This window comes from Colobus angolensis, unplaced genomic scaffold (assembly GCF_000951035.1).
Source record: "Colobus angolensis palliatus isolate OR3802 unplaced genomic scaffold, Cang.pa_1.0 Scaffold143, whole genome shotgun sequence".
Lineage (NCBI taxonomy): Eukaryota > Metazoa > Chordata > Mammalia > Primates > Cercopithecidae > Colobus > Colobus angolensis.
Window position 1 is genome coordinate 5952047 of NW_012114522.1, and position 24121 is coordinate 5976167.

At 44.9% G+C, this 24121-nt stretch overlaps 1 protein-coding gene across 1 annotated transcript in view; it reads right to left on the reverse strand.

Annotated features, from left to right (window-relative positions):
* The window catches only part of LOC105507090 (solute carrier family 2, facilitated glucose transporter member 9-like), an 83876-nt gene that overhangs the window by 33216 nt on the left and 26539 nt on the right, over positions 1-24121 (reverse strand). The window contains exon 3 of the mRNA XM_011935454.1: positions 9685-9795. Coding sequence (XP_011790844.1) covers positions 9685-9795 — 111 coding nt within the window. The remainder of the gene's footprint in view (positions 1-9684; positions 9796-24121) is intronic.

The window sequence follows — 24121 nt, forward strand, 5'->3', positions numbered from 1 at the left end:
GCTTTCTTTCAAATTTACATTTTAAAGCAACTCTATGAGGTTTCCCCTGATAACTCAGCCAAAGCAGTGGAGACAACTGAGACTCTTTCAGAGAGAAATGCAAATGCTGGGGCAAGATGTGGCCCAGATGAGAGCCACCCCCCAGGCATCCCTAATAGCTGTTTCCTATTCAGGACACGCTGGGATGGAGAAGTTCCTGAGGAGCCCTTGACACACGAGCAATTGTTGACTCTCTAGTCAGAAGTTGAATTATTGTCAAAGTTTTAGCTACAAAAGGATGGGAGAAAGGAGCGGAGAATGGTGTGGTTAGCACTGATGCAGTTCCCTCAGCAGAGAAAAGAAGGCCAAGATATATTACATGAAAAGAAATTTCACATTCCAGTATTACTTTTAGCTGCTAGTAATCCTGTTTTAAACAAGCAAAGCCTAATCTTTACTTTCACACATCTCTCTGAAAAGAAGCCAAGACCTTGGAAAGCTGTGGTTATTGCAAGCTAGTGAAATTTTCAAATTTATGTTCAGAGGACAGAGTTCCAGAAATAATTTTCTGCTTGGGACAGGCTCTCTCTAAATTAAACACAGAATATAATTCAATGAAACAGACTTTTTGGAAAATTTCTGCTTAAAAGATGAATGTGCATAAAAGATATCTGTATATCTTTCTGGGCCAAAGGTGTGAGAAATGAGAGTTGCATTTTAAATAATTATCACCCCAGGGTGGCCCATGATCTCTAAGTATAACAAATTAAAGTGTCTTGAGATATTTCAACCAAAGTGCAAAACAGACTTGGGTTGGGGCCAACTGGGATGGAAGAAAAGGCCGGCAGCAGAGAGGCTTTCCGAGTGCTCCAGTTCTGTGGATGTCTCTTCCTCTTGGGTCGCTTTACAACCTTGGCTTGAGGCCGTAGCTTCTGCAGTTTCTAAGTGAAGCACTCCCCTTCATCCTCTTACCCTCCTCAAAAAAGGTAAAACGTGGTTCCAAACAGGTTTGCGAGGATACATTCAAATTGTTCTTGGAAATTTGGACAAGTGGAAAAAAATCAGCTCTTCAAGGAGCAGAGAAAGAGACACTAGATGTCCAGATGACTTAGGAATCAGGGCTTCCATGCCAGGAGCATAGTCAGCAGAGGGCAGTGGGCAGTGGGAACAGCCACCACTTAGAACTGGCACAAGGGGATGGTGAGTGCTGTCTCCACCCCACACCCCATGAGCCACATCCTCACTTTCCTTTGGTGAGTGAAGCTGGTGGGGCCAGTCCAGATACAGGGGAGCCAAAGGATGTTATCAGAGGGATGGGGAAGAAATCACGAAAATTTTGACGGGAAGTAAAGACTCAGGAACACATCCCAAGAGTGAGAGGGTGAGCTGCAGGAACGGACTTATGTGTATGCCGTTGGCCAAACTCAAAAATAGAGCTACTTACTTAAAAGGTATTATTCAGAGCTTGGGGTGGGTGGGAGTGGGGACTGCAGGGGAATGGGCTTCCAGGGCAAAACCCCACCTTTTCTGCTTGGGGATGCTGGGGCACTGACTGTTTCTTTCCTTCCTCATCCCCACCCAGTCGTCACCCCATGAGGATGACCTGTCATAACCAGAAGTGTATTCGTTCATTCTCATGCTGCTATAAAGAACTGCCAAAGACTGGGTAGTTTACAAAGAAAAGAGGTTTAATTAACAACGTTCCACAGGGCTGGGGAGGCCTCAGGAAACTTACAATCATGGTGGAAGGGAAACAAACTCCTCCTTCTTCACATGGTGGCAGGAAGGAGAAGAACGAGTGCCCAGTGAAGGGGGAAGTCCCTTATAAAACCATCAGATCTTGTGAGAACTCACTATCATGAGAACAGCATGAGGGTAACTCCTTCCATGATTCAATTACCTCCCACTGGGTCCCTCCCATGACACATGGGGATTGTGGGAACTAAAATTAAAGGTGAGATTTGGGTGGGGACACAGAGCCAAACCATAGCAAGGAGAGTCCGCACTCCTCTGCCTGCTTCCTGCTCAGGCAATGGTAACACTAAGGCTTTTGATCTAAGCTCTGAACATGAAAAGTCATTTAGCCTGAGTTTTCACTTCTCACATCCGGGGGTGCCACCCAGCCCAGACTGAGCTCAGGCCCCCAGGGGGTTTGGGTTGGGAGCCAAGGGGAAAATCGAGCTCTGCTTCTGCTTGCCACAGCCCTCATTTCTCCTAAGGTCCTAGAACATTTGTTAAATAAACTGGGGACTTGATCTAATATTTTAGTGGATGAAGGGTGTAGTTTCTTCTAGTCTGTGACCTATAGAAATGCCATAGAATCATTATTTATCAATGAAAAAGGAATGACTGTCAAGGGAAATTAGCTAAACTCAGTCCTTTCGAGGCTAGTTCTAGAGCACATGTCAGTCTGATGATTCACAGGGAAAACCAGCCTCTCTCCAAGCCTTGTGACAACGCTCTCTGTTTCTACTCTCATTACCCTCTGCCATTAACTATTTTGTCTACAGCTGCTGGAAGGCTTTAAAGCATGACCTGCCACTCTCCTTTTAACACCCCTGTCCACTAAAAGCCTTATAGACAGCAAAGAAAACAATCAACAGAGTGAAGAGAAAACCTACAGAATGGGAGAAAAGATTTGCAAACCATATTTGAATCCCCTCGAGCCCCACGCCCCCCACCAGCCCCTTGGTCCCTCAAGCGGCAGACACATCCTTGCTCCTGCCTTGGGCTGCTGCAGACATCCCTGTCACCTCTCAGATTCTTGCTCTCTGTCCTAGAGGGAGACCCATGGGCTCAAATCAAGCTCCCTGCCCTCTGACCTCTGGGTGGCTTCAGCAGACATCAGAAATCAGCGGTCAGAAATCGGAAGGCAGAAGAAAGAGAACGAGGCCAGGGGTTGGTTTACTGGTTCACTTTCTACAGGGACATTTTGCCCGGCTCTGTCCCTCTATCAAAGGTGGCAGCTCCTGACAGGTGGGGTACCCACCCTACATGCCCTCCACTGCCTTGAATTAATCTGCCTTCCAGCTGCTCAGGCTCACTGCGTCCCTCTTTCCCAAAGGTTTTTCTTTCAGCCACTTCTTTTGCCTGACATGCTCTTCCCAGACAACTGGGCTCACCTGGAGCCTGACCACAGTATTTAAGACGGCAACTGTCCCCGCCTCTCCATTCCCCTTGCTCTGCTCTACTGTTTTCTCATAACACCCTTCACCTTTTAAAACACTGTATGGGGTACTCCCTTGTTACACTGTCTGTGCCCCCATGAGGAGCTCTCCTTCTCTACAGACAAAATAACCTTTGTCTGTTTTGTCCACTGGCACAGAGCAGGGGCCTGAGGGAGCACTTGCTGAGTGCTGGAGGAAGAAGCGCCTGGCCTTGGGCTTGTCTTCTAGTCTTTGAGAGGCAGCAGGGCAGCTTTGGCATTTTCCATGTCTGCTTCTCTTCAGGGATATTAACAACAAGAGTAACTGTGTGTTTCCCAGGGCTGCCGTAATAAGGTCCCACAGACAGAGTGGCTTCAGCAACAGAAATGTGTTGTCTCACAGTTCTGGAGGCTGGAAGTCCAAGGTCAAGGTGTCTGCAGGGCCCTGCCTCTGGAGGCGCCAGGGAAGGGTCTGTTGCAGGGACCTCTCCTGGCTTCTAGTGTGTTTTGGCTTTGGGCAGCACAATTCTAATTTTTAGAGGGTGTTCTGCCTGTGCGTATGTCTGCATCTAAATTTCCCCTTTTCCTAAGGACAGTCGTATTGGATTAGGGGCCCACCCTATTCCAGTATAACCTTATTTTAGCTTAACTAATTACAACTGCAATGATCCTATTTCAAATTCAAGTCACATTCTAAGGTACTAGGGACTTCAACGTATGCATTTTGAGGAGGCGCAATTCAACCCATAACAATAGTTAACGTTTATTGAGTATCTTCTCTGTGCCAAGCATTGTGAATTACAGTATGATTCTCATGACAATACCTGTTGAGGTTTAGGTCTGTTATTATTGCCACTTTCACTAAGAGAAAAATGCATATCGAGAGGTTAAATGACCAGCTCAAGGTCACCCAGCTAGCAGGTGAGGGAGCAGTACGACACAGAGCCCAGATGCTTTATCACCCTGCTTTCTCTCTTTTACCACGTTCACCTCTCACACATGCTGGATCCAGTGTCATGAGTTCCAGCAGTAAACTCTGAGGCCTTTGATTCTGAAATTGTAGAATTTATTGGGAAGCTACGGGGACTACAGGCAACAGAAACCATAAGGATTTTTATTTTATTTTTTTTACTACTACTCAAGAGCATATTCCATTCTTGTCAATTATGAAAACTTACTGCAATGAATCAGAATGACTTCCTGTGAATTCTGACCCCCTGATTTGTAAAAGCACAGAGTCTGTGCTTCTCAAAGTGAGTTCGACCCCGACAAAGCCCCCGCCCTACGCGGCCTGAATGATGCTCACTGGAAGTTCACTCTTCAGAGAGTTAACACTGTGCCAGGCAAATCAATTTGGAAAACCAGCTGTTTCTGAAAGATGGCAATTATTTACAGTTGCCCAAACTGACGACTGATGCCCTGAGCCAAAATTAATTGCAGATGAAATAAGCAAAGATGTCTTTCCCTTCTCACCTTTATTAGCCTCCTAAGCCATTTTAATATACTGTCAAAATCTCATAAGAGGAATGAAAAAAATTAGAAAGTCTTTTTGGATAGGCAATCACTTCAGAGGGCTGGATGAAATATATGTGTGTATATTTGTGTGTTTATTACATATGCAATTGTATATATAAATATATATTTATTGCCTTGTTTTCAAATATATTTCAACTTTGTGTATTTGAAAAGAAGGTAATATATTTAATATATACAATTATATATGTAATAAACAAATTTATGTATATTTGAAAACAAAGTAATAAATACATATATTTATATATACAATTATATATGTAATAAACACATATTTATGTATCATATTTATGTTATTTATATATGCTGTTTATATAGTATATATATTTTTATTCTATTATATTGTATTATATACTAAAAATATATATTTATATGTTGTGTATAAATATATATTTACATGTTTTATATGTATATATGTAAATACATAATATACAAATATATTTATATATATTTATATGTATATATGTGAATATATAATATACAAATATATTTACATATATTTATATATGATACATATTTATGTATCATTTATATTTCATATATAATATATACATACACATATACTTGTGTATATCATATATAAAAATATGTTTATATATGATATATAAAATATATCTACATATTTTTATTTCGTTGTTTTCAAATAAATAATATATAAACATTATATTATGTATATTATAAAATATGATATTATAATATATAACCTATATAAATATGACATTTTTATATATATAAAAACTTTGGAAAGGGCATGGAATTTACCTTATATTGGCGCTCTGTGAGGAACAGGGGAGTGGCTTTCACATTCCTTGGATTTTGTTTCCATAATTCTGTTGGATGCTGTATTAGTTTCCCATTGCTGCTGTAGTGAGTTACCACAGACTCAGTGGCTGAAAACAAGCCAGGTGGATTATCTTATTGTAGCAGGAGTAGTAGTGGTCTCCTTCCTTATCCCTCATTTGAGAATTTTCACTAATTAGTGGGAGTTCTCACTTTTATTTTTACTTTCTGAGTCTCTTTGAAAGACAGAACAATAGTGGTTTTTGTATTATAGTTTTGGAAATCAGCAGTCTAGAATAGATCTTGTAGTGCAAACACGATGGTGTCTGCAGGCTGGAGGCTCCAGGGCAGAATCTGGCCTGTTGCAGCTTCTAGAGAACATCTGCATTTCTGGGCTTGTGACTTCTTCCTCACCTTCAAAGCTGGCAGTGGCGTCACTCCTGCCTCTGCTTCCACCATCACATCTCCTTCTCTGACTCTGACCCTCCTGCCTCCCCCTTTCACTTACAAGGACCCTGTGATAATACTGGGCTCACCTGGGTAATCCAGGGTTCACTCTCTATATCAAGATTGTCCCACCTGCAACATTCCTTTGTGCCATGTAAGGTAATATATTCCCAGCTTCTGGGAATCATGGTGTGGACATCTTGGGGAGCCATTATTTTGCCCACCACAGGTGGGAATGGTTATGTTCATTTTACAGACGAGCAAATAAATTCAGAGGTGTTGGGCAATGTTCCCAAGACCACTCAGCTGGTAAATGGGTGATCAGGATTTGAATTCAGAGTAGCTTCATCCTAAAGCCAAAGCTCTTCCTCCCCAGAACGTTTTTCTATTCCACACTGTCAGCCTCATGCTGAATTTAGTCTCATGCCTTTCCAGGAATTGGGGTCAAAGCTACCATTTTAAGGACTGTTTCCAATGGACTATTCTGCATCTGTCCTTGCATCTCCAGCTCTTTGAGAAGATGAAAGGGGGACAGACTATCCAATGCACTTCACTTCACCTAACTTCTGCTGGCCCTTCAGCTCTCAGGTTCCTGGTCCCTGTCTCCAGGAATCCCTCCCAGAATGCCTTATTTGAGAGGGAAGCTTGTCTCCGTGTTGCATGTGGTAATTGTTTCCAGGTTTGCTTTTCTCTCTAGATCATGGTAACTTCACCTGTGACAGCTGGCACAGTATGAGTGCACCTTAGGTGTCTGTGGAATGGATGAATGCATGCCTGCATGAAAGAATCCACCAAGCATCACTTCCTGCTCAGAGGAACCTCCCACACAGAGGTTCCTGCACCTCTACAACAGCAAAACATCATTTATCCTTGGGTCATAGTCAACCTCCTCCATTGGACTGTGAGCTCCTACAGGCAGGCACCATGGCAAAGGCCCTCTGTAAGCCCAGCACAGGGTCAACAGTCTGACCACGGGAGGAGCTGGCAAGAGCTTGCTAAATGGCAGGGTAACAACTGGCCATGGTCCAGATGACTGAGATCCACCAGGTCCACACTTAAAGGCAGCGGCAGGAGCGCTCTCCAGAGGCTGCGATTCTGAGTCCTGATTTTAGAAAGGACTCCTCCTTCCCTTTCAGGACTGTGAAGTCATTTACTCTCCTTTCTGGAGTTCGTATTTCCAAGGAATACTTTGACCAATATTGTCAGCTTTTAAGGAAGACGATCTGCCTGCCAGAGCATGGGGACAAGAAGGAGTGGCTTCTGGAGTCTGGAATGAATAAGAATGGCTTCCTGTGAAGTCTTCTTGGACCAAGGGAAGAAGTGTAGCCACTTCTTCGTGTGGTCCTCTTTCAAACAAGGGCAATCATTGGACTTTCAGGCATGACGTGAGCATTCATGAGGTCCCGTGTAGAACCCTTTGGGGTCTCACTGGGGGCAGTAGGAGCCCCACGATGATCTCTTTCCCCACTCCCTTGGGTTCTGAGCCAGCTGACTGTGTGACCCACAGTAAGTCACTCCTTTGGGTCTTGGTTTCCTTAACTGTCAAAAGATAGCAAGAGTCCCTCTAAAATCCTGCTGTCTACAAGGATGTCCATCGTAGCCTTATTTAAAATCACAAATTATGGAACTCTACCTAAATAGGACAAGAATAGTTACCACTTACTGAATGCATACCATTTGCCAGCCACTGCTGGAATCACTTAATATACATTCATTGGTACAATCCTCAGCCCATCCCTATGAGGCAGGGATGATGGCCTTTAGAAGTGGGGAAACGGAGTCACAGAGCTGCTGAATAACTTACATGGGGGTCACACAGCTAATAAAAAGACACAGAGCCAGGACTGGAACCCAGAAAGCATGGCACTACCATCAGGTTCTGAGCAGAGACATCCAATTACCCCACCCGCAGACAATGGTTAAGGAAATGATCATATAGAAAATTACTGGAGAAGGATAAATCTTTCAACACTAGTGTTAATTCAGGGAAGGTGAGGATCTGCATAATTTTCTGCATATATGAAACACTTCAACAAAAAATACTTAATAAATAAGAAAATGGAGAATCATTCTGACATAAGATTACGTGAACAAAAGCAGATTAGAGCACAGGATTACTGTGCTACTATGTAAGAAATACACATCTATGCACAGAAAGACAAGGGAAGAATTTGCCAAACTTCCTTGGGTAGTATGATTGTAGGTAGTTTCTTCTTTGTTCCTCTCTATTTTTCTGAATTTTACAAATTTGCCCTAATGAACTGGTATTGATTTCTTTACAATACCAATAAAATACTTTACAAAAAACAAAATGAAAAATCTCCCATACTTTCCCCATAATTTTCATCTCAGACTGACTGTGTTTTTCCATGGCTCAAAGTAAAAATTAATAAAGAAAACTAGATGCAGTCTATAACTTGAGAATAATGAGAATGAATCTTGTGAAACTTCCAGAACGTGAAACGTTGAACTGTTTTCCTCTAACAAAAAGGCCGTGAAGTGGAAAGGGAAAGAGACAAAACATCATTCCTCTACATTTTTTAGGATATCTATTTTTAAAAAGCATCTTGTTAGAAGGACCCGTTAAGCGCGAGGTGCAAAATGAAGTGTCCTGTCATCACGAAGTCAGAAAGACAATTGCAAGCCTCTGCCTGTTTGCATGGGCATCAATCTTGTCAGTGTAAATCAGTGAGCAAGAGTGAAAATAAACAAACTACTCCATCAAGGTCAGAGAACACAACTCTCTAATTTTAGCCCTCTCTTTCCATTTGGAAGGGAGCCTAACTGTGTCCTGTGTACCTAAAATGTGAGGCACAGTCATACCTACAAGAAAGAAGAGACACAAACATCTCATAAAGAGGGCAACTGAAGCTCAGAGATGTTGAGTGCACTGCTCAGTGCTACACAGCCAAGAAGTGCCAGAGCCAGGATTCAAATCCTTTGTTTGATCTGATTCCAAGATCTGGAAATTTCTTCTAGGTTCTGAAGCCACCCAACTTTCCCCTCCACCAAATGTTTGTTTTTCATATCGGAGGTTGAGAAACAGTGACGAGCTCTATGCCTTCTTTTGAACATATTGGCTTATTATTAAGGTCTTCCTCTCTATTATACTGGTCGACTGGAATGTTCTTTCTCCTTTGCCATGCAAACTCCCACATGTCTGCGGTAATGAGATGACTGCTAATGGTTTTGAAATATTTTAAATGTCATGGCAAGAGACTGAAGACTCACAGCAATTCTCTGATCCGAACTCCTGGGGACAATATGGCCCTCTTTCACATAGTTTATTCATTCATATTTCATCATTTGTGACTAGGTGAGAATTCAATGGATGGAGTTATTTATTAAAAGGAAGATGACAGGGAAGCAAAATATAGAAAGGAAGTATCCTCTAGATGGGTAAAATGTCAGTGAAGAACTGCATGACGAACTCCCAAAATCCAGCCCCCTTTGGCATGACAAAGGACGTGCTCCTTTAAAGGGATGCCTGTTTGTTGCCTGGGGTTCCCACATGCAGTGTTGCCTGTCCTGTGAGGTGTCAGGAACTGGGTGAGAATTGTCACTCTTCAGTATTCACTTTGAGGTTTCAGATCAATAGCCTGGACACAAATGATGTCTGGGTTCTCCCCATCCCAGCTATTTCTTTAAAACCAAGAGTTTGCTGAGTGATAGAAAACCACATTGTCCTAACTGATGAATTCTGATGGGGAAACCCCCTGCCTTAAAGGACCTTACGAACATTCCTACTGTGCTGTGTAACCCTCTGTGGCATTCTCAGGAGTAACACTCAGTTGACTTACAGAGAAGATGGCAGCCAAAGTCTCGATGCCCCCTCTACTCAAGGTGACATATGGGATCTTTGCTGGAGGGATCCCAGCTTTTCCAAAGATGCTGTTGGTATAGAACCAAATCTGTAATGCAGGAAAGAACGAGGAGAGAGAATGGTCAGTGGAAGGACTTAATCTATTTTCTAAATCAAATTTGGGCATAAGGTGGTCTTTACAATAAACTCAGAGTCCCGAGGTGGAGTGGCATGGATGCTCATTTTTCACCTTCATCCCACGTTTTCCCTTTCTTCATTACTAAAAGAACTCCTGGACTACTGGGAGTTCCCAGCTAAAAGACTACACTTCCCAGTTTTCTTGCAGCCAAGTGTGGCAGTGAGATAGAAACAGTAATGTTGGTGGAGCTTCCAGGAAGTTTCCTTTTTTTAAAAGGAACTGTCTTATTACCAGATGTTTTTAGCACAAATTATTCATGCATTGGGGGGAATATTTAGGACCTACTTATATCTACAGATGGTTAAATTTTGTGAAGAAAGTAAACCTCCATAAAGTTATGGGCAAACTGAGAGATGCTGGTGAAAACTATGACACCCGTTTCTTCGAGCTTGCAGGCAGGCATACATCTATTGGCAAAAACAGGTTTTAATATTCGTGTAAACAAGAACCTTCCTGTTCTGCACCTGTCTCTCATTTGAGTGAGCGTTAGGCTCCAGAAAGCACAGGTGAAACCCATACTCTTTGTCAGTATCACCTTGTTCTAGGCAAAAGTAAATGGGGTGCTTAAAGCCTGAACCTTTGCTGTCACATCCGTGGTGTACGGAGGTGGCGTCTAATAAATCCACCAATTCCTACAGTTCTCAGGGCTATAACAGAAGCTAACATTATCCTGAAAACCCTGTGTCCATTGAATATGTTTATACAATCGACTCCCCTTTAGAGGGTAACTGTGATCCCCAGTGCACCTTCAGGGTTGGATTCCAGAAGTGTAAGAGCCTTTCTCAGTCATCAGCCAAATTCACTGATTTTCAACGGCCAGCGTTCTCTAGGGGCCCTCTTAATGCCTTCAGGCTGCCACGCTGTCACCCATGTGAAGGTGTCTGACGTTTGTGTTATTCATCGCCATGGTTCTCATCCCCGTGGCCTGACCAGCTCATGTTCCTGAGGTTCCCAGCTCTAGATCCCACTTAATGTGAGTCCTCTTATGTTGTGGCCAGCACCTCCTTCTGGCTCCTCTCCCCCCTGGTTTCAGTTCTCCCCATAGAGACACTGCTATAGATGTCCCTTTGCAGGTTAGTGGAGAGAGTCATTCGCATAAAATTCTAAGTTCAGGAAGGGACAGTTATAAAAACAGCAATAAAAGCCATATTTATTTTTACAACCGTTCATGCATCAAAAGGCAGAAATCAGCCCACAAATCCTCTCCCCAAGCCCAGGGGCTGCAGGGGTCCTGCCGGGCTGGCCCTGTCCCTCCCCAGGGCAGGCCTGAACGTCACACACACTACCAGTCTTATTCTGTTTGTGCCACGAAGCCACTGCCCTCCCCTTGCATCAGCTGACAGAGTGGGAAGGTGACTGCCTTCCGCTTTACCTCTGCTCACACTGACGCTTATTTGATTGGACAGTTTGAGGTCGCTGTAAAATAAGAAAACACCCAAGAAACTTCGGAGTGCATCCTGCCCCGGAGCCCCCTTTGTATCCTAAAGTAAAGACTCAAATTTTAAGAGTGGCCAGAAAATGCTTGCTTTTAAAAGCTTTTCGAAGAGTGTTGGATCACCCAGTCTCAGATGCTTCTCATCTTACAGATAAAAATCTAACCTCACACTGACCCAGCCCTTAGCCCAGTGATACCACCTTTCTGGCCTGTTCTCCTTTGAACTCTGACATGAGTGATTGAGGCTCAGAGGGGTGAAGTGTCTCACCCAGGGCTACACAGCTGGGAAGTCAGAGGATGTGGGCTGCAACCATCGCCTCCCTGGCGGTCTCAGGCTGGGGCTCCTTCAACAACATAGTAGCTAAGATTACAGAGCACCACCTATGCGGCTGACCCCATGCTAGACTGATTTATTTATTTATTTATTTGTTTATTTGAGATGGAGTTTCGCTGTTGTTGCCCAGGCTGGAGCGCAATGGTGCGATCTCGGCTCACCGCAACCTCCGCCTCCTGGGTTCAAGCGATTCTCCTGCCTCAGCCTCCCAAGTATCTGGGATTATAGGCACGTGCCACCACACCCAACTAATTTTCTATTTTTAGCAGAGATGGGGTTTCTCCATGTTGGTCAGGCTGGTCTCGAACTCCTGACCTCAGGTGATCTGTGTGCCCCAGCCTCCCAAAGTGCCGGGATTACAGGTGTGAGCCACCACGCCTAGCCACGGAACTTTAAATGCATCCTTTCATCTATCTTCACTACCACTTTACAGCTAGGGAAACTGAGGCACGGGGCAATCATGACAACTTGTCCAAGGTCCCATACCTCAACAGTTCAGTGTTTCAAGTTGCATGCAGGCAGATGACTCCAAGCCTGGCACTCTTGACCACAGTTTAGGGTGGCCATATGGAGGGTCTCCTCTCAGCTTTCTCCCTATCCATCAGGACACAGCCAATTGCTGCAGTGAGATGGTCTCTGCTATTATGATTACAGAACATGTTAGATTCTTCTCATTTGATCTAGGAAGTGATTTCAGGAGAATCTTTTCAAAACAAAAGTTATTAATAACTGCTTCTGAAATTGTAATTTGAGATTTTGTACAAAACTTGATTTAGGCTCCAGAACTCCTAATGATGGTTCAACAAATCAGATGGACCTTCATGTGGTTCCAGGCCAAAAGAGGGGGAAAGTACCACAGTTTCCTATAAACACATCTAAGGTTTCATGTCTCCTTCCCCTCGTCCCTCCCAGTCACCTCCCTTCCCTCCCTTCTACTCAACTGTTTAGAGAAAGGGTAAGAAATCTGGGACTCTCTTAGGCACTAAGGTGACAGCAGACAACACAGGTCCTCGTCTGCCCTAGAAGACCTCTTAGTCTGGCAAGGAAGGGAGGAGTACACAACAGTTTCCCAAGTAAGCGGTTAGAGGAACACACCAGGAGCCCTGTAATGCGTGGGCATCCCACCAAGTGCAAAAACCCAGGCAGCCGTCCACCGCCGGTGAGCACCCAGGACCAGTGTCACCAGGCCCATACGGGCTCATTCACGGCGGGCACTCTGATCCTCTTTGCTCTTATTTTACATCGATTTCTAACACACTTGGGTGTCTTGTTTCCCAACCAAGACTGCATGTCAGGAAGCAGCAGATTTTGAAACTGCATGACATTGAGAGAGGAGAAAACAATGCTAGAAACAGTCGTGCTGATGACAGCAAGGTTGGGAGGAGATTCACGCAAGCTGGGCAGTTGCCACCTGTGAGATATTTTACATAATTCCCCAGATTCCTCACATCAGTTGTGCAAACTGAGTATTATCATCCCCATTTTTCATGATGGGAGACTGAGGCCCAGGAAAGTGACTATGATTGGCGTCTGTGTTTAAGAAAGAAGGAACCCCAAGGAAGGAAGGGTCATCCCAAACAGATAAGAGAACCCCGCCATGACCCTGGGCATTCTGGAAGATTCAGGAAGGTTCAAGAAAATGAAGGCTTCCCCACACTGGGCTTGACAATTGATATTGATCCAATTTTTAGCCCAAGAACTCCCTATCTCCTGCCCTCGCCTCCTTTTCTCGCCCAGACACACAGGTGCCCACCACGTGGCATGGGCTGCTCTGGTGCTGGAGACACAGGGTTGATAAGATGCAGCCTCCATCTTCAAGGATGGAGACCCACTAATAGCTCTCTCCAGGTGAGGGGAGCACAGTGGAGGGGTAGGAGCTGCTGTGGCCACCCCAGCAATGGGGACAGGGGGGTGGGCCTAAAGCCAGGAGCCTCCTTCACACTGGCAACAGACTGACGCTCACACTGAAGCCTGGTTTTCATGCCGAGGACAAACTGCTCGAAAGGAAGGCAGCTGCCTAAAATAAGTCACTTTAAATGACAGGTCTAATTTTAAAGAAGGGAATTTGAAAGCTTATTGTGTGAGGCAAGGGAAAAAAAACAACAATCCAACACCAAAAAGGAATCTAGAAATAAATAAATAAATGTTGTTTATTCCAACTTTTGAATAATTTCTTTTTTCCTTTTCTTTCCTTTTTTTTTTTTCTTTGTGATGAAGTCTTGCCTGTTGCCCAGGCTGGGGTATAGTGGTGTGATCTTGGCTCACTGCAGCCTCTGCCTCCCAGGTTCTAGGGATTCTCCTGCCTCAGCCTCCAGAGTAGCTGGGTCTACAGGTGCCTGCCACTATGCCTGGCGAATTTTTGTATTTAGTAGGTTTCACCATGTTGGCCAGGATGGTCTCGAACTACCGACCTCAAGTGATCTGCCTGCCTCAGCCTCCCAAAGTGCTGGGATTACAGGCGTGAGCCACTGCACCCAGCCAACTTTTGAGTGACTTCTAAAGTATGTGAAAACCATTCATCGGTTCCTTAGCATAAATATACTGAGCATCTGTGATGTTGGCTTGATACAGAGGTTCTCAGCCGGGGGCAATTTGCTCCCATGCGATGTTTGGCAGTGTCCGGAGTCATTTTTGGTTGTCACAGCTGGTAGGGCAGATGGTGCTACTGGTACCTAATGGGAAGAGGTCAGGGAGGCTGCTGAATAGCCTAGGCACACAGCATAGCCCCTATGACAATGAATTTTCCAGCTCAAAATGTACATAGTTATGAGGCTGAGAAATGCACGTTTGGTACAAAGTGCCTGGTGGGCTGTACAGGGAGTGCACCCAGCACCAGCAGGTGTGCCTTTGTCTGTGCAGGCACCACGCCGGGACCTTGGGCAAGGCCTGACCCTCCGTGAGCCACGAGTTCTTCGTCTGGAAAATGGGGGCGACACCACCTACCCTGTGGGACTGTTTGGGGCTGGAATAAGATGACACACACAGAGATGCCTGGCAGTATTTACGGATGTCTCAGGTGACAGGTCGTGTCCCCCAAATAATGTCTGGGAAAATGAAGAAGACAAAACAAGTCTTCCAAGGCAGCTAAAATTTTGGATCCACATGAGCTCTGGAGAGCTGGACCACAGTACAGCTGTGATGCTGGCACTTGCCACAAAACAGCAGGCTTCCCTCTGTAGGTAACATGGAAGACGACTTGTCCCTGTGGCCGCCTAGGGATGGCCTGGGGACACAGCCTGAGTGACATGCATGGGGGTGCTCCGAGGGGAACCTTGGGGCCAGATAGCTGGGGCTCAAGTCCTTTTTCTACTATTCCTTGCTGCTTGACCTTAGAAAAGTATCTCAATGTCTCTGTGCCTAACAGTGGGGCCTAACTCACAGGGCGGCCATGGGGACAGCTCCTGGCCCACGCTGAGTGCTACATGTATGTGCACTTGATTAGGCTTGCAACCCAGTGGGTGGAGGCCAAGCGAAGGGGAGCAGCTGGCCCGGGTTTCTCACTGCAGGTTTGTGTCCCACTGAGATGGGAAGCCAGGCCTCTGACTCTTGGTCCAGAGTTCTGCTCTGGGTCAGGTAAAGCACACTCAGCTGCAAGTATTATTCCCGACTTAAAGATTGAAGATCATCAACACGGGAGGGCAGAACACTCTGAGGCTGGGGCCTCACGACTGCTGGCTTTGGGAGTAGCCGAGATTTTTTTTTCATCACGTGCTTAGGCAGCGTGCCTTGCAGGTACACGACGGTGGAATTTATGAAGTTATACCGGGGATGCAAATAGGAAAATGATGTCCCTGTGGAGAAGTGAATTCTGTTTAGAACTGTCATGGTTCTCAATGTAAATGCCTCATTCACTACAGGTTCCATATTCAGTCTTCAAGACTTCAGGCGTTAGCTTTAAGAAATGATTCATTTCCCCTCTCTACTCTCCAAGAACAGGGAGCGCCTCCTTGAGACTGTCTGGCACAACCTCAGTCTCGTCAACAGGAAGAGACAGCAGGACTCTCCCAGGATCACTCGGTTAATGTAGGTACAGCCAGTGACCCAGGCGCCTGCTCAATCTGCTGACTTTAACCAGACCAAGAAGAAAGGTAAAAGCAAGAAGCAAAGTGATCTCATTTCATCCCAGTGTTTCTGAAAATAGAATCAACAGTTGTGGAAAGGAGGTGGAACACTGTGGTTGCAGCTTTCTATGCTGCTGTTTTTCCTTCTCTGGACAGGAATGACTCCCCTTCACTCATCTTCCCTAGACACCCCCAAACGCCCTCCCTTCCCACCTTTGGGGGTACTGGGCTCATGCTTATTTAGTATAAATGCAAGCTGTCTTACCTGGGGCTCTTCGGAAGGGTGCTGGCGGCTGCCTCTTCTCCCTCCCTCTGGGTTCAGCCAGTCTCCTCTCAAGTGACATGAGTGACCTCAGAGGCAGTTTGGATGCCTTATGCAAGAATCTCCTCTATACTCCCCTACCAAGTGGTCGGCCAGCCTGTTTGCACACCTCCATAGATGGGGAGCTCGCCACCCCTAGAGGCAACCCACTCCATTTGTCCGAAGCAACAATAACAATAAAGATCCAGACTCTGCCTCCCTAAGTCTCCAACCAGGAATTCCACCTTCGAGTGCCCTCAAGGGAGAGGAGACTGCTGCGAACATCCAACCGTCTGGGAACCTCATGGAGAGACCTCCTCAGACTTCCCTGCCCGTACTCAAGCCCCAGAGCATTTCTTACTTAAAGCCTTGAGGTTTTTTTCAAGCCAAAGTTGTGAGTTGAAGACAACCCAGCCAAGAGTACTTTTATTAAAATCATCTCAGTGTCTCTCACTTCTGACTTCCTAATATCCGTTTTTTAAAGAACTATGACTTTTAGACACTTTCAAATATCCCTGCCTGGATAGCCTTCCCTGCCACTTGGAGAGTGACTGCAGGGAGACCTGAAATGAGAAATGAGAATGACATATGTCATTTTGTTTTGCAACAAAAGCAAAAATTGACAAATGGGATCTAATTAAACTAAAGAGCTTCTGCACAGAAACAAAACAAAACAAAACAAAAAACCAAAAAACTATCATCAGAGAAAACAGCCTACAGAATGGAAGAAAATTTTTACAATCTTTCCATCTGACAGAGGTCTAATATCCAGAGTCTACAAGGTACTTAAACAAGTTATAAAAATCAAACAAACAACATCATTAAAAAGTGGGCAAAGGACATGAACAGACACTTCTCAAATGAAGACATTCATGTGGCCAACAAACATATGAAAAAAAAGCTCAACATCACTGATCATTAGAGAAATGCAAATCAAAACCACAGTGAGATACCATCTCATGCCAGTCAATATGGTGATCATTAAAAAAGTCAAGAAACAACAGATGCTGGTGGGGATGTGGAGAGATAGGAATACTTTAACACTGTTAGTGGGAGTGTAAATTAGTTGAACCATTGTGGAAGACAGCGTGGCAATTCCTCAAAGACCTAGAACTAGAAATACCATGTGACCCAGCAATCCCATTACTGGGTATATACCCAAATGAATATAAATCATTCTATTATAAAGATACATGCACGTGTATGTTCATTACAACACTACTCACAATAGCAAAGACATTGAATTAACCCAAATGTGGTTAATTCCACATAAGAAATGTGGTACACATACACTATGGAACACTATGCAGCCATAAAAAAGAACAAAATCATATCCTTTGCAGGGACATGGATGGAGCTGGAAGCCATTATCCTCAGCAAGCTAACACAGGAACAGAAAACCAAACATTGCATGTTCTCACTCACAAGTGGGAGCGGAACAATGAGAACACATGGACACAGGGAGGAGAACAACACACACTGGAGCCTGTTGGGGGTCCTGGGCAGCAGGAGGGAGAGCATCATGAAAACAAGCTAATGCATGCTGGGCTTAATACTTAAGTTATGGGTCCATAGGTGAGCAAACCACCATAACGCATGTTTACCCATGTAACAAACCTGCACACCCTGCACATATACCCCAGAACTTAAAATAAAACTTAAAAAAGGAAGATGTTTGGGCAGATGTGATCCAAACTGTAGATGTGTGCAGAGGCAGGGAGTGGGTGGGTGTGGCCCCAGCTAACCATCCACCTCATCACTTGTTGTCACCTCTGGCACTCTTATTAAGTGATTCTCAGTTTCTAAATGTGCTGAACTCCCTCTTGTTCTTTTTTTGTTTTTGGACTGGCTATTCCCTGTGCCTGGAATGGTGTTTTTCTTCCCTTCCATTTGGCTAATTGTCCTCCAGACCCCAAGGTGGATGCCACCTTCTCCAGAAAGCTTTCCATGGCCCTCTCTCGCTGCATTAGGGCAGCTCCCTGGGGCCCTTCTGCCTTTGGGCTCCCTATTGGCCTACAGGCCACATTTATCTCACAGCCACCACAATCTTCCCTCAAACATCCCACTAGCAGTGAGCTCTTTGTAGGCATGGACACTGTCTGACTCATTTCTAGTGTCTGGTGCATTGTGGATGCTCCATAAACACTGGCTGAATGAATTGACTGAAATTTTATGGATATAAGAGCCAGATGTTATAGATGCTGTGGTCTAGAGGGGAGGAGAGTAGGACCTGAATTTGGGGGCATCCAGTGGGGAGGGAGAAGGGGGATGTGTGGGATACAGATTTGAAAGGAGAATGACAGGGCCAGAAGGGAGAAGAAAGAAGCCAGGCTAGGCAAATCTTGCCCACAAAGGCATTGCTGGGGAACAGTGGGGATGTCCCTCCCCACGAATCTGCCCCAGTCACTCCCATGCTTCATACTGGGCTCAGCCCTTCTCTCACTGGTCACCCTCCCCGTTCCTGCCTTGTTCTATTTCACCAGAGTCATCACTACTAAGCTTTCTATATTTATTTGTCTCTGATCTGTGTCCTCCATTAAAATGCAGGACTAATCCTTGTAGGTCTGTTTTGTTCACTGCTGGATAGAGCCTAGGCACTCAATAGATGCTTGTTGAATAAATACATCAGGAATAGATAAACTGGTTCAAGTCGCAGGCTTGGGCTCATGAAGACACTAGAGGGCGTCCAATCCCAGTTTGGACGCAGTGCCCCTGACTGCCCCAGCCTTGCCCCTGTAGTCCAGGGCAGGAGCAAGGGCTTGCCTGCCCTACCTATCAGCTCTTGGTAAGGGGTGACCCTAGGCCAGGCTGCTTTGGTTATAGACAGACAGTGATTATGAGCAAGGGTCTGGGCTCCACTGGCTGACCCCTGGCTCAGGGACTCCTATGAGTATGTGGCCTTGGGCAAGTTCTCCAATCTCCTGTGGGACGTGGTTTGCTCATCTGCAAAATGGATATAATAATAGTTATCATGCCCCATGGGATTGTTGTGATGTGGGGACTACATGAGACAATGCTGGTGAAGATTCTAGCACAGGTCCTGACACGTGGCAACCCCTCCAGAAACAGGGGAAGGCCTTTTATGCATTCATTGAACAGCATCTAGTCCTGTCTTCTGGGTGGTAGGCATACACCATGAGAAGTCATGAGAGGTGAACTAAATATTCAGTCCTCACAGAGAGGAAAGGAAAGAGGAAGCTAACAGACATCTGGACCATTATATGCTAGGCCCTGTGCCAGGTCTCCCATACCATAGCACATTTCTAATGCCTACCCAGGTTCAAATCATGCTCCAGGATCACTGGCCATAGAGCCCTGAGCAAGGCTGCCCACTGTGAGTCTCCATCTTCTAACCTATAAAATGGGGATGATAATATAACCTACTCTCTAGGTTGAGGTGGGGATTAAGCGAGATGATGTGGGTACAGCCCACTGCTTGGCACAAGGTAAATACTTCGAAAATTTTGGTCCTCTTCCTCTTCCCACTTAATCTTTCCTTCAACTGTCTGAACAAAGGATCATTATCCCATTCTCCAAAGAAGGAAAATGAAGTTCAAAGAGGCTGAGAGACTTGTGCAAGACAGTCAGGCAAATCCAAGATCGGGGGATTGTGCTGGTCGTCTTGGCAGGATGCTCAACCTCCCAGAGCCTCAGTCTTCTCATATGTAATGTAGCCATGCCCCACCCCAGATGGTGGCAAAGACGCATGACATAGCACATTCACAGCACCCAGCTCTGCAGCTGAGAAACAGCGGAGCTCAGGATCTCTTTGCAAGAGAGAATGGCCACTGCATGGGGAAGTCAACAGGGCTGGGATCGGCAGCCAGAAGGCTACGGACCCAGTCCTCCTCTGTAGCTGCACCACCCACCTCCAGGGTAACCTCTGTGGGGCTTGGGAAATTCTGTCTCCCAGCTCCCACTCCAGGGCACCTACTCAAAGGGCAGCTGAACTAATGGTTTCCCCTGAGGCTATTTTGAAGACTGGACAACAAAGTTGAGACAAGCTTCAAAGACTTTCTTTACAATTCCAGATGACATGACTTCAAGAACTATTAAATTTATCTTTGTCTCCTTTCAGCCTTCCTTGTTTGCAGATGGAGACACCAGCTGAGCTGACCCAGGGGCTCAAGTGCATGCATCACCATCACTACTGGCCATCACATCAGATGCTCCAGCAGACAGGAGCTTTGCAGCCACTTTTCCCTTACAATTACAAACCCCTTCACATTACTAATAACAAACTTGAGGTCAGAAAAGGTGACACCCAAAGTCTTAGAACGCTGAATACTCAGTGGCCTGACTCTTGAACACATACGCATCATAACAGGTAGGCATAGCAGGAGGTCTGTTGTGTTCTCAGAAGCAAGAAAGTTGTATTAGTTTGTTCTCACACTGCTAATAAAGACATACCTGAGACTGGGTAATTTATAAAGGAAAGAGGTTTAACGGACTCCCACAGTTTAACATGGCTGGGGAGATCTCACAATCATGGCCAAAGGCAAAGAAGGAGCAAACGCACATCTTGCAATGGCGGCAGGCAAGAGAGAGCATGTGCAGGAGAACTCCCATTTCTAAAGCCATCAGATCTCATAAGGCTTATTCACTACCATGAGAACAGTACAGGGGAAACCGACCCCATGATTCAATTATCTCCACCTGGCCCTGCCCTTGACACGTGGGGATTATTACAATGCAAGGTGAGATTTGGGTAGGGATACAGCCAAGTCATATCAGAACCATTAAAAAATTCACTAATCAGGGTCTTCTTCATAATTCCAAGTCAAGGGAAATATGTAGCTTCCCTCCACATTGAGGGGCAGCTCAATGCTCCAGAGCCCATGGTCGGCTCTATGTTGATGTAAAGATGAGAACTTGGACTGTGGTCCTGGGGAAAGGTGGACACGCAGATGACGTGGAACAAAGCAAGTCTATGAGAGAGGAGTACTGTTTGTGGGAGGCTGAGATGGGGATAGCTGATTCTAGTGGCTGGCAGAAGAGAGGGCCTCTCAAGAGGCCCCTGCTTGCTGGGTTTTGCAGGATGACAACAGTCAGGGAACGTAGAAAAAGGAGGTCAGGAGGAAGAAATGGCAAAGGCAGAGGCTGGGAGGTGGGACCCCCATTGTGGGGTCCCAGAATGGGATGTGCGGCCACAGCGAGATCCTCTACCTTTTCTGTATGCAAGAATCACACCCAGGGAGTCTGATAAACAATGAAGATTCTGGGGGAACCATCTGGTTCAAGATTCAGATCTTGAGGTCTGGAATGGGGCTGAGAAGTCTCATTTAACAAACACCCAATGTGCTTGTTAATTCCAATGTGCTGTCCATTGGGCTTAGCTGCTCTGTGAGGTGGAGGGGTGGATGGGTAGAGAGAAAGAGCCTGGAGCCAAGTCATGCGGGCCTGGCACATCACCATCCTGGGAGGTCTAAACCCTGCAGAGGGAAATCAGGGCGTCAACAATGAATATTGAGGGGGAGCCATTCGAGAATTCTTACAAAAGAGTTGCTGAATATTTATTAAAGCCAATTTTGGATGCACCTGGGTATACAAAAGAGTTTGAAATTATACATGCCGTGTAGGTTTCAGAATCTTGGTTCAATAGGGATTGGCCAGGGCAGGGATGAGAATTTGTATTTCTAACAAGTTCCTTCCCAGCTCGTGCCAATTCCGCTGGTCCTGGGAACACGTTTTGAGAGCTCTGGGTGTCATTTAAAGGAGTTCGGGCATTAACCTCTGCGAGGGACTCTGAAGTGACAGGAAGAATGCAAAGGTGACAACCTCTAATCTTCTTTCCTCCTGTTTCCCTTCAAAGGAAATGCATCGTACAACTGCTCCCAACCCAACCCAGTTTCTCCAGCTACAGAAAATCCCTGGGTTGTGCCCCGAAATGAATCTTCTTTTCAAAGAGAAAAGGTAGGATTGACAGGTCAGTGGAGGATAAGGACGACGTTGCGGGGTGGCTGGGGCTTAAAATCACTTTGAAATAGATGAGTACATTTCTTCTAATACTCTTGATAAAAATCAAAAGTTCTTCTTTTCCTGGGCTTGAAGTCCGGAGAGTTCTAAGTCAAAAAGTTCACAGAAAACAAGTGCTTTCACACACTTAGGGTCTGGATGAGAAAAATATGAGGCTAAAAAGGACTCTTTTGGTCAAATTCCTATATCAGAATCTAAGCTTTGGGTTCAGCCCTCTTGCCTCCCCATCAACAAGTCAGGACGTTGGTTCTACTGCAGAGAGATTACGGGCTGCAAAACCAGGAAGCTCAAATCCCACTGCCTCCCTGCTGCAGCCATTCGGAGTAATTATCACCCCCCTCAGAGACTGAGCTTTTCATCTGCAAAACAGAAATTTCATAACATCTTTTCTAAGTACTGTCACATGAAATAAATGCCGTGATGACTGACATCAATTTGGCACCAGTTCCAGGCACCGTTCCAAGTACTGAACATATATATTCTCTCTTTTTTTTTTTTTTTTTTTTTGAGACGGAGTCTTGCTCTGTCACCCAGGCTGGAGTGCAGTGGCTGGATCTCCGCTCACTGCAAGCTCCGCCTCCCGGGTTTACGCCATTCTCCTGCCTCAGCCTCCCGAGTAGCTGGGACTACAGGCGCCCGCCACCTCGCCCGGCTAGTTTTTTGTATTTTTTAGTAGAGACGGGGTTTCACCGTGTTAGCCAGGATGGTCTCGATCTCCTGACCTCGTGATCCACCCATCTTGGCCTCCCAAAGTGCTGGGATTACAGGCTTGAGCCACCATGCCCGGCCTATATTCTCTTTCTTAAGCCTTACAAAATCCCCATGAAAGAGGTACCACTGTTAATGCTATTGTATAGGTAAGAAATTAGACTCAGAAAGGTTAGCAACTTGCCCAAAGTCCCACAGCAAGTATGTGTGTGAGAGGTGTGGGCACCTGGGATGCAGACCCAGGCAGTCGGGCACGGGGGCCCAGGTGCCCACTATGCAGCCCTGCAGAGACTGTTTTGGGCCTTTCCCTTTGAACTCATTTCTCTCTGATAGAATCACACATCACCACCCTTTTTTAATCTCATGGGAAATTTTTCTGTATTTTATGGATTAACTATAATTATTGTGATATAATAAAAATCATTTTGTAACTTTGGAACTGTTTTTTACCATTATAAAATGGTAACTGCTATGAAAGAGCGGGCCATCCTTAAGCAAACATGGAATATTAACAGAAGGTGATCACAAACCGACCACAGAATAAACTATCATATGTTCCCCAAAGAAGAAACTTATGGATTACCTTTCTTTATGCAATCAAACAAAACTGGCAATGAATGACGATAACAAAATCCCATCTACAAAATCCCAAAATCCCAATTGAAACCATTGTTCTAAATAATTAATCTGCATTCATTTGTGTGTTGTTTATGGTACCTGTTTTTACATTTGATTCTTAAAATCACTTGAGTTTTTAAATGGTGTAAATTTACATAGTTGTACGCTAACAAATTTGAAAGCTTCCATGAAATAAGTATCTTTATTGAAAAGACAGAAATTAATAACATCGACTCAAAAGAAAATAAAAATAGATTTTTCAGAAAGTAAATAAAAGATATTCAAAGCATTTTTTTCCCCAAAAGACTCCAGGGTGAGATGGTTTTACTAATGAGGTCTTTTAATACTTTGATTATCAACTAATGAAATGTGAGAAATTACATTTCTGTCTCTGCTGTGGTTATTTGTTACAGCATCAACAGGAAACCAATATACCTATAAGAAATTCTCATCCATTATTTTTGCCTATCAAATACCAAAGACTCATTTGAATGCTTGTGGATGACAGGGGCAGAGTGAGACCAATGTCCTTGTGCACTGCCAGCGGGAATGGAAATTGAAGCAGACTATCTGAAAAAAAATTGCTCATATGTACAAAAGCCTTAAATAAATTTATACTATTTAACCTGTTATTTCTATTTCTTGAAACACTAAACTACATGAATAATTACAGATTTGAATAATGATTAATGTAGAAGATTATTCATCTCAAGTTTACAAATCACACTTTTTCAGTAATAAACACACTGGAGGCTGGGTGCAGTGGCTCACACCTGTAATCCCAGCACTTTGGGAGGCTGAGG